General features: G+C 50.0%; 1 protein-coding gene across 1 annotated transcript; it reads left to right on the forward strand.

Moving 5' to 3' along the window:
• Positions 1-1713: 1713 nt before the first annotated feature.
• Positions 1714-2361, forward strand: LOC104594434 (uncharacterized). The gene has a single exon (XM_010254718.1). The coding sequence runs from the start codon at positions 1714-1716 to the stop codon at positions 2359-2361; it is 648 nt and encodes a 215-aa protein (XP_010253020.1).
• Positions 2362-11594: the final 9233 nt, after the last annotated feature.

An 11594-nucleotide genomic window follows, 5' to 3' on the forward strand; every position in this document is an offset into this window, starting at 1 on the left:
ATATTTATAGTAACTCATATTAATTCTTTTGAAAATAAATATTTAATGTTAATTATTTATCTTAGAATTTGTTCGAGTCATGGCTGAGCTGGTCATGTGAGACACGTGGCCGCCCAGCTATCGCCCTAGCATCCTCATAGTTCGGCCCGACCACCCACCACCTCTTACTAACTTGAGCATCGGAGTACTTACCCGAGAATAACTCCTCGGACCTCTAACTTCTTTCTTGATCACAGGTCTTGAAGCGCGACCTCGTCCTTGTAGCTCAGCCTCCCCTATCAGCAAGGACTATTTGGTTGCTCTCCTCAGTTCGTGCACCACCTCGAATTGAGTAGCATCAGATTGGCGCCGTCTGTGGGAATACACAAAAAGCCACCCCGAAAATCTTTCCTTACCATGCAATCAAGATGTACAAGAACTAGTTCGAGCGTTCAACAGGTCGATCCCCGTCTCGGGAGTCCCGCCACCACAATTCTCCGTATCAAGAAATTCCTAACCCCTAACCGTGGTCGATCCTGAGCAATTCCGAGCAATGCAAGAAAAGGTCGACAAGATCTTCGAAATGATGTAGAACCTAGGACCCGCAGCACCGCCTAGCACGACCGTCCCCCCTTACGCACCAACATGCACGAAGGATGATCCTCGTCCCAAGGACCCCAAAGCGCACCGAGTAGGCAAGGGCATAGCATGGTCCAACCGAGAAAAGCAAGATACGACAAGAAGGTCGGCCCCCTCCGTTCGCTCTCATAATAGGACACACTAAACCACGCGGATCCCTGCCAAAGAGAGGCTCGGCAGATGGATGCCACCTCACGTGGTCTCCGTCGCCGAGTCCAGCTCTGCGAAGGATCGTGCAGTGCGCCCCAAGAAGGAAAGGGCGACACACACTACGGCACTAGACCAAAGGGATGACGAGATTCGAGAACTCCGCCAGAGCTTAGAGGATTTAGAGCGCAGCCAGAGAAGTACGACGCCAGCTGAAGATCGGCTCGTGCCACCACTCATGCCCATGGCCAAGGAGCCACACTTCACCTAGGAAATTGTGAACGAGGTACCTCCCACTGGATGGCGGGCTCTTCAGCTTGACAAGTACGATGGAAACATTGATCCCATCGACCATATCGAAGCATTATAGGCTATGTTAATGTTGCACGGATCCTCCGAGGGCTTGATGTGCAAACCTTAGTGGCCACTCTCGCAGGTCCAGCCCTAACCTGGAATTCCTCCCTGCCCCCACGCTCAATAGCGTCGTGGGAGCAGCTGGAGACCCAGTTTTGCGCTCAGTTCACAGCAAGTCAAAAGCATTGGAAGACCTTGGCCAGCCTTATGCAAGTGCGACAGAAGAAAAATGAGTCCCTTAGGGACTACCTGGCTAGATTCAACAAGGAAGCACTATAGGTCTGGAACCTGAACCAGTCCGTGGCTGTCACCGCTATCCAGCATGGCCTCCGCCCATCCCCATTCAATTTTTCCATCTTAAAAAATCCTCCACAAACCCTGGCTGCGCTGATGAGCCATGCGTAGAAGTATATCAATGCAAAAGAAGCGCAGACACAACTACGGGATGAGGAAGAGAGGTCCGACAAGAGGAGGAAAGATATTGAGGAATGAAAGTCAGAAAGATCAGATCGAGACCATAAGAGGCAAGACCGCCGACCCGACCACAGACCATGGACACTCCCGTCAACCTATCGGAACTTCACGCCGCTCAATATGCCGTGGTCTGAAGTCCTGATGCAAATCCACGACCGTAACTATATTCGATGGCTCGAGAAGATGAGAACGCAAAGCAACAAGAGGAATCACGACAAATATTGCGAGTTCCATAGAGATCATGGCCACGACACAGAGAACTGCTTCGACCTGCACAACCACATTGAAGACCTAATCAAGCGCGGATACCTCAGTAGATTTATCAAGAGCGAGAAGCTGACACAGGAAGAACAGTGCATGGAGGATGCTCGACCACCGCCCCGAGCTCCCCCTGCTAGTGTGATCCACGTCATACCAGGTGGAATCGCCGTAGGAGGGGAGAGTAGCTCGGGGAATAAGAAGTATGCGCGACTATGCGAGATAGACAATCGGGGGCAGAAGAATAAGCACAGCCAGACCATCACGTTCACCAACGATGACCTCTGGGGGGTTCAAAACCCGCATGACGATGCCTTGGTCATCACGGCCGAGCTGGCCCACCTCGAAATAAGACGGATCCTGGTTGACACGGGTAGCTCCGCTGATGTACTCTTCGAGGACTCGTTTGAAAAGCTCGACATCGACAAAGAGCGCCTCACCCCCGTCAACACTCCCCTAATGAGCTTCTTTGGGGAGAATAACTCTTCCCCTACTGATTGGAGACGGTAACGTTACTGCGACAACCATGGTGGACTTCATTGTGGTTCGTTGCCCCTATTCGTACAACACCATCCTTGGTAGGCCAACCCTTAATGCTCTTCAAGCTGTAGTCTCCACATTCCCTCTCGCTATGAAGTTCCCCACCGAATATGGTATAGGGGTAGCACATGGAGATCAAAGAACTGCGCCCCAGTGCTACCTGCTCTCTTGTTGAGGACCATGGTCGGCCATAGAAACACTAATAACAGAAGCTTATGACTTCCAAGATGTGGTGAAGACACAACGCGACCAACCTATCAAAGACCTCATCCAGGTACCGCTTAACGAAGGAGACCTCGAGAGGACAGCCCAGGTTGGCTCTCTCTAAAATGACCACCTCTGAGAAGAGCTTGTACAGTTACGGAGAGACCACGCCAGTGTATTTGCTTGGTCGGCAGCAGATACGCTGGGGATCGACCCCGAAGTCATCACACACCATTTGAACACTGACCCCTGCTACCGATCTGTCAAGCAAAGGAAGAGGAGTTTTGCAACAGAAAGGTGGCAGGTGATTGTAGACGAAGTACAAAAGCTACTCGACGCTGACTTTACTCGGGAGGTCAAGTATCCCGACTGGCTGGCCAATGTAGTAATGGTGAAAAAAGCCAACGGGAAGTGGAGAATATGCATCGACTTCACCGACCTAAACAAGACCTGCCCCAAAGACAACTTTCCTCTACCAAGGATCGACCAACTTGTTGATGCAACGGCGGGCCATGAACTCCTGAGCTTTATGGATGCCTTCCCAGGGTACAATTAGATCCGAATGCATCCCAATAACTAGGAGAAAAGAACCTTTATCACTGATCGCGACTTGTATTGCTATAAGGTCATGCCCTTTGGCATCAGGAACGCCGGCACCACTTACCACCGATTGGTGAATGAGGTGTTCAAAGATCAACTCGACCAAAACATAGAGGCATACGTTGACGACATGCTACTAAAGAGCAAGAAGGACGAGTAGCACCTTGCCGACCTAAAGGAAGTCTTCAATACCCTCAGGAAGTATAAGATGAAGCTGAAATTGACCAAATGTGCTTTCAGGGTCGGCTTGGATAACTTCCTGGGGTTCATGGTGACGCAAAGGGGGATTGAGGCAAACCCAGAGAAAATACAGGCCATCCTCGACATGCAATCCCCCCGAACCCACAAAGATGTACAACAACTCATCGGTAGAATAGCCGCCCTTAGTAGGTTCATGTCCAAATCTGCGGACCGGTGTTTGCCCTTCTTCAAAGCCCTCAAACGACCGAAGGACTTCCAATGGACCGAGGAATGTGAACGGTCCTTTCAAGAACTAAAGTGGTACCTAAGTTCGTCGCCTCTCCTCACCAAGCCGAGCCTAGGGGATGAGCTATTGTTTTACCTCTCAGCCGGGGATGAGGTCGTCAACTCAGTACTAGTGAAGGAGGAAGCTCGGGTACGGAGGTCGCTTTATTATACCAGTAAAGTCCTTGGTGGTGCAGAAACTCGGTACTCCAACTTGGAGAAAATGGCTCTGGCTTTGGTCACCTCGGCCAGAAAGCTCAGACCGTACTTTCAGGCCCACACTATTTGAGCGCTCACCAACAAGCCACTTAGGCATGTCCTCCAAAGGCCAAAAGCATTTCGCTGCTTGATCAAATGGAGCATGGAGTTAAGTGAGTTCGACATCGAGTATGCACCCCGGCCTGCGATCAAAGCTCAGTCCCTAACTGACTTCATTGCTGAATGCACGTTCACCACTAAGGATCCTGCCCCGCCGCTGCAAATATGGACCCTACACGTGGACGGATCATACAATCAGCAAGGCAGTGGGGCCGGTCTTATTATCCTCGGCCTGGATGACACGATGTTAGAGCATGCCCTTAGGTTCGAGTTTAAAGTGTCCAACAATGAGGATGAGTATGAGGCTTTGATCGTCGGGCTATGCCTCACCCTAGACCTGGGAGCTCGGAGAATAGAAGCCTTCAGTGACTCTCAGCTGGTAGTCAACCAGATCCATGGACAATTTGAGATGAGAACGCCCATGATGGCAAGTTACCTACAGAAGGTGCAAGAGCTCATCCACCGACTTGAGCACTTCAACATCTAGCAAGTTCCTCAAGCCGAGAACATAAGAGCCGGTGCACTATCCAAGTTGGCCAGCTCCCTAATAACCGACCTCGGCAAAACAACACGGTTGGATACCCTGGCCCAACCGAACATTACATAGACAACTATCCTTCTCCTGGTATAGCACGACCCATCCTGGATGGACCCTATAACACAGTATCTCCACGAAGGCACACTTCCAGAAGATCAGACAGAAGCAAAGAAGCTCAACCACAGATCAGTCTGATACTGCCTTATCCAGGGTCAACTCTACCACCGTTCACTTACTCTACCCTACCTGAAATGTCTCTCCCCTTCCGATAGCACACAAGGCACTCTGACAAGGTTATTTCTGGCCGACGACGAAACAGGATGTGGCCCAATTGGTTCGAAGATGCAATAGTTGCCAGCGACACTCCAATCTCTACCATCAGCCTGGAGTCCCCCTGAAGCCAATCACCAGCCCATGGTCGTTCGTGCAATGGGGGATGGACATCCTTGGCCCCTTTCCCATTGCAGTCGCTCAGAAGAAGTTCCTTCTGGTGGCGGTGGATTACTTCACCAAATGGGTAGAAGTCGAAGCTCTAGCACGCATTATTGTGCATAATGCCCAGAACTTTTTTTGGCAATGTATTGTCTATCGATTTGGTATTCCGTGCATCCACATCACAAATAGTGGGACACAGTTCACCGAACGAAAGTTTGAAGCCCTCTACTCTGACCTGAAGATCGACCACCGGACCACGACTATACACCGACCCCAGAGAAATGGGCAGACCGAGGTGACGAACCGAACCTTGTTGCACGACCTGAAGACTTGACTGAACTAGGCCAAGGGGAGGTGGGCCGAGGAATTGCCGAGCATAGTTTGGGTATACAAGACTACTCCGCGGGCAGCCACCGGTGAGACTCCCTTTAGCTTGATCTACGGAGCCAAGGCTATGGTTCCTGTAGAGATTGGCTCCCCAACCCTTCGGACCGAGCTCTTCGATGAGGAACAGAACGATGAGGACCTCTGTGCATAGTTAGACCTGATCGAGGAAGCCCAAGACCAAGCATATGGCAGGATGGTAGCACAGCAGCAAAGGATGGCGAAGTACTAGGACACTAAAGTCAGAAGACATGAATTCAAGACTGGAGACCTCGTCGTCTGCAAAGTCATAGTACCCGCTCCTAGAGAAGGAAAGCTCGGGCTGAATTGGAAAGGGCCGTATAAAGTCACCAAGGTCCTTGGCCCAGGCACCTACAGGCTCGAAGACCTGGATGGCCGACCAATATTGAGGAGTTAGAACTCGGGAAATCTCAGGATGTACTACCAGTAGATTTGCAAGCAATAAAAGTTTCCTTTCTTTCAAGCTACAATTCTGACCCTAAAATGTGCACACGCCCACCAGACACATTGCACACACACATGCTGAGCCGCACTGACAACCGAGTTGACTCCGCTGGTCCCCGAACGGCTGAGCCCGTTACGCCTAGCTCGGCAGCGCATCGCTGACTAAGCTACCCGACTCAGCTAACAATAGCCGAGCCTAAACGTGGAGGAAGAACGCCCCCGCCTACAAAGGCCTGCGGATAGTCGAGGAATTCCTTATAATTGTTGGCTTAACGAATGAGCTAGCTGGGAAACGGCTAGCCCTAGAATGCCCCAAAGGCTTTTGAGACCAGAAAATTGAGGGTCCCATGGCTGAGAACTCGGGAACCGAAAGATCTCGGGCAACTACACCTCAGTCGAGACAAGACCGGGGATGCCAAGGCATAACCTGGCTGGCTATGCCTCGGCCAACTATACCTCGATCGGGACAAGACTAGGGATGTCGAGACATAACCCGACCGGCTATGCCTTGGCCAACTACACCTTAGTTGGGACAAAATCAGGGGTGCCGAGGCCTAACCCGGCCGGCTATACCTCAGCCAACTACACCTCGATCAGCACAAGACTGGGGACGCCTAAGTGTAGTCCGGTTGGCTATGCCTCTGCCCATGAACTAAAATTGCAAAAGTACAAAGAAATCGCCCAAGGCACAACCTACCCCGGCCCGTGTAGTATCCCGGCTGGCCACACCCCCGCTAATAAAAAATGGTACAATAAGGCCAACAGAAAATTGTACAATAAGATGCCCTGGCATAGCCCAGTCCGGCATACACAATAGCCCGACTAGACATGCCTCGGCTGGGAAAAGAAAAAGGCACTAGGATTGTTAGACAATTTTGTATGCCCTTAGCTTCAATCAGAATGATGTACTTTATGAGTTTACTGTAAATGAATAAAAGTGCATATTTGATTCATGTTCCCTTGGTATGTTTCTGTGTAATACCCTTAAACTGGACACTTAATGAGACTCGTGTTAGTTTAGAATGTTCACAGCCTGTGGGTCGGTCTGGGGAGACCTATCTTGATAAGGCTTACACTGTGGTGCCACCAAGTCGGTTGGGGTGGCCTGTCTCAGCTGCCAGGGTGAGACCCTAGGCACATCCAGTGTAGGATAAATTGAATCTTTGAACTGTTCCAAATTTCCAGTATTGCTCTGGACCTTGGAGATTAATGGGCAAAACTAGAATGTTACACCCGACCCCTAGACTCGATTATGATACTGCACTGGGTGTCGGATTGGGTTGTCTTTGATGTACCAATCAGTGAGATCCTTAGTGGGGGTCAAAACCTGGGTATGTTGGGACAGTTTAAGAATTCATCTGAATGGGTGATCATAGTGACAGGATCAGCCCCTTTGTCGGACAAAGGTAATGATCGGGGATGCACTCTCGCTGATGGAAACCAAGACTGTTGGCAACCAATTTCAATCGTTGAGATTTGTTTTGCAAAGTATATTTTATATGAGATATAAAAGTATATATATTATGGTTTCTAAAATGTTTGCAAGAAGGTTTTAATTCCCGGGATCCATATAAGTAGAGAGTGCAACACTGTTCCTTGCAGCCGAGGGAGAGGTCCTCTCTTGTCGGGCAGTGTATGATCATTATGGGCTGAGAGGTTAAGTGTAAGAGCATTGAGGATAATATCTGATGGGCTAATCTTGCATCTGCCCACAGTCCCTGGGTGTTACAAGGTGGCTTGGCCCAGAGACCACTTAGGGTAAGTGTTGGTACCATAGAGCCCATTTGATGGGTTTCAGGGGGTGCACTGTCCATAGCAGTGTATTCGGCCAGACCTTGTAACAAAGGCTGAGCCGAACCCATGTGGCTGATGTATAGATCAATGCTTAGGTCCCACGCTACACAAGGAAGCCCAACTGGGCAGCAGTTAGGAAAGTTAAGTGAGCACATAAGCTTAATTGGCCTAAAGCCCATTTCGAACTGGGCTATTTAATTAGTTAATTATGGGGCAAATTCTGAGATGGATTAGTAGATAGTATAGGGTCTTGACCCTATCCACTCAGAGAGTCCAGATCTGAATGTGATTCAGATCTAGTAACCTCCTAATGAGATTAGGAGAAAGCTAATCTAATCTGCAGATAAGATAAGGGTTTATCCTTATCACCTAAAGAGAGGGCTGATCCAAATATGATTTGGATAAGCAGCTCCTAATTGGATTATGAGCTGATCTTTTAGGTTAACAAAAGAAGGAGGGGGCGGCAACCTTTAGGATATAGAGATATTCAGATCATCTTTAGTGCTGAAATACATAGAAGAAAGATTTCTGCAATTCCTGCAAAGATCTTTCTTGCCGCCTCCTTCCTGCAGCCGCCAGACATCCAGTTCGATCTCCAGTTGTGGGAGAAGTCAAGGTTCGATCTTGACATCAGTTCTTTGAGAAAGAATTGATAGGAAGCTGTGCTCATGTGCCATCCTGCTATTTCTTGCGAATTCTTGTTGAAGAACACTACTGATTCTGCTCCATCCTACACTGCGCCATCTTCAGTGGGAGCAGTCTTTGGATCCTTCCTTGAGCGTGAACACCTTCATTGGGAGATATTATTTCTCCATATCAGGTATAATCCTTTCCTACTCCTTTTGGTTCAGTTTATGGTTCAAGGTTGATCATTGAAAATATGATTTTCTAAATAGGGGATGCGATTTCCAGTTGAAGGGAGAGAAAAATTTTTGAAATTCGCCCCCTTATTCCGCAAGATTTGGGCATCCATACGATGGATCTCTCATCCCTTCAAGGATAGCAACATATGGGCAGACAAAAGAAACACTAAATATTCAACTCAATATCGTTCATTACATCGCTTAAGGCTTGGTATACCGAGCCCAAGAGAAAAAAAATAGAAAAAAAGAGAGAGAAGGCAGCTGCTCAATCCTTGATGCCAGAGTCAGCAGCACCATCAATGGCTTCGACCTCAACATCAGCTCCCTCGGAGGATCCTTGCAGAGAATCCGGATCAAAAGCACCCAGCCCTGTGACTCATTGGCCAACTCCGGATGGTGGCAAAGGATCCTTCGATGAAAGAGGTTGAACCCAGTCGTAAAGGAAGCTTCGGAATATTCGTCCTTTGCAACTTCATCTCCTCTAACGCCTTGTACTGGTTGACTGCCTCCTCGGCAACCTCTTACCTCAACCTGTCTCGCTCCGCCTTAAGCTCGGCGATCTCTCGCTTTAGCTCCCAGACAAGGATGGCCTGCTCGGCCAGCTATACCTTTAGCTCAGCCACCTCCCTCTCAAGAGTGGTTGATCTCTCCTCAACAGCCTGCAGCTCGGCTAACTGGGCCTTCTACGGCAGATACTCAGAGTGTTCCTATTCGTATGATGACCGGAGGTTTCGAAGACGATCAACCAGCGCGACCACCACACAAGCATTCTGTAGATGAACATGGTAAGTATACCAAGAAAGAGAACGAAACACAAGGAATAAGAAGAGGGGACTTACTTGGGTTGCAGACCGTAGCAGCACACTTTCTAGGGCTTCGCTGTCGACCCCGATTGATTCCTAAGCTATTGACATTGTCATGATTCCCCACAGTAACTGCTCAGGAACCCCAGGCGTCTCCAGATTGTCGTCCACACGAACCGACCACCTTGGCACGTGCAGACCCGAGCTACTACCTGCCTCAGTTATCGACTCGCCTACGGGACGACGAACCCCTTCAGGGTCGACCACGACAACGTCGTCGTCCTCAGCCTTCCGCTACCAGACTCTCCTTTTTCAATGAGCTGCTCTATCTACGGAAGGTGGCCACTCTCCGGTCTCGGGACGAGCTTTCGGTTGCACACCGGCTCGCTCCTGCCTTTGCTGAAGTGCCTTCTTCTGGCGAACAATCTCTTCCTCGCTGGTCATACTTATACCTGCAACACAGGATACCCAAGGTAAGTAAAAGGCAGGCATGATAAATTTAACTTGATGAATGAATTAGTAAAGGAAACGGACCAGCCACCCTCTCCATCAGCCCGGAGAGCATCAACATCTCCGAGCATGTGTACGCAATAACGTCGATTTCATGGATCATGCTCAGGGCCGACCTCTCCTTCCAAATGAACGGCGACCATTGGGGCTGCGGCAGAGTCATCCTCGGCTCCCGCAGATCGGCAAGAAAAGGGGAACCCCCAGGGAATGCGCACGAAGAAGAACGACTCCTTCCAATGCTTCACGGAGGAAGGGGCCCCAACCAACAACCTAATATTCCGTCGAGTGGAGAAGTAATAGTACCCTTGTTGGTGGTGTTTCAGCTGGAGCATAAAGTTCACCATCCCCAGGGTCAGCTCGATATTGTGGACAACATAGTAGGACATAAGGCCGAGCAAGAACCTAAAGGAGTTCGGCATTAGCTGCACCGACAACACCCTATACCAGTTTAGCACCTTGGCGAATCCCTTGCTCAACGGGAACCTTGGCCCAACCTCCAAGCTATGCTCATAAACGCATAGTTCACTGGGGTGAGCATCAGTGGCCGTCTCCTCGAGAAGCGGACACTTCATTTGGTATTCCGAGGGAATGGCGTACATAGCTTAGATCGGGCCATATCCCCGGGCACTAAAACACAAGGCATGGTGCCAAACCGGCGACCGGCTCGTAAAGGAAGCTCCCGCAGTACCGGTCCAACCTTTGACGCAGACCCTCGTTTAGGCCATTAAAGTCCTCGGCTAGGCCGCTTAAGGCTACAAGGCCGTGTAGTAGTCTGGCCGAGCACCCTCCCTCCTCGACAGCAGAACTGGGGAGTGGTTCGGTAACCGAAACTTCGGTTCTCATTTATGTTTTGTAGCCGATGAGCGGAAGACTCCTTGGCAACGACCGACATGGTGCAAACGAATCGCAATGACCTCAGTTTCACAGCTCGATAACCCTGAAGGAACTCGTCTCCACAACCCGATGCCCTGTTGCTAAACATCACAACCTCAATTCTGGAGCTCGACCTCCGACTGTCAGCAAAAGGCCTTTCCTCAGCATACGGCTGAACTAAGCCCTGATTTTGGAAGCTCGGCACATCAAAGCCGAGCATGACACAAACCCCAACTCCGAAATACGGATCCAACTCCAAAGCTCAATGCACCATGGCCGAGCATCACCACAGTACCAAAGCCCAACTTCCACTTGGAATCAAAGCCATTCCTCGGCCCCACCAGGATGGACTCGGAAGCTCAGTTCGACACCTTGGTTCTCTGCCAAGCTACGCAACCGCGTAACACTTCGGGCCAGACACTCCCCATCCTCAGCTACAGGACTAGGAGAATGGTTCAGATTCTGAAGTTAGGGCTTTTATAGTTCTACAGCCAACAATGGGAAGATTCCTCGGCCATTTTCCATATTGCTCGATTCTCAAGATTGCGACAGTCATCGAGGAACACCAAGAGGACCAGTCGCCCATCTAGACATCAACTTGAAGTTCTTCAGCCGAAGAACGAATTGGACTACTTCATCCCATGACTTCAGAACTAGGAGAGTGGTGTTCGCATCATGGCTAAGCTGGTCTTGCGAGACACGTGGCCACCCAACTATCGCCCTGCCACATCACCCTAGCTCGGCCACGCCGACCTAACTTAACCGAGCTATACTATTACTGTGGCCCCCCGTCTTATCCTTCCAGCCACGTCAACTACATGTCATGCGGATGAGCACAACTACAGATAAAGAGGAGTAAAGAAAGATGACTCCGTTGGGGAATGAGACTCTATGCCGAGTACTTCGGCGCAGCTAACCTCACCCCGACAACCCCGTAAGCCCAATCCAACT

Source organism: Nelumbo nucifera, chromosome 1 (assembly GCF_055504915.1).
Source record: "Nelumbo nucifera cultivar China Antique chromosome 1, China Antique-T2T, whole genome shotgun sequence".
Taxonomy (NCBI): Eukaryota; Viridiplantae; Streptophyta; class Magnoliopsida; order Proteales; family Nelumbonaceae; genus Nelumbo; species Nelumbo nucifera.

Bases quoted from the DNA above. Each gene is read 5' to 3' on its own strand.
- LOC104594434 (XM_010254718.1), top strand. From the start codon at position 1,714: ATGCCGTGGTCTGAAGTCCTGATGCAAATCCACGACCGTAACTATATT.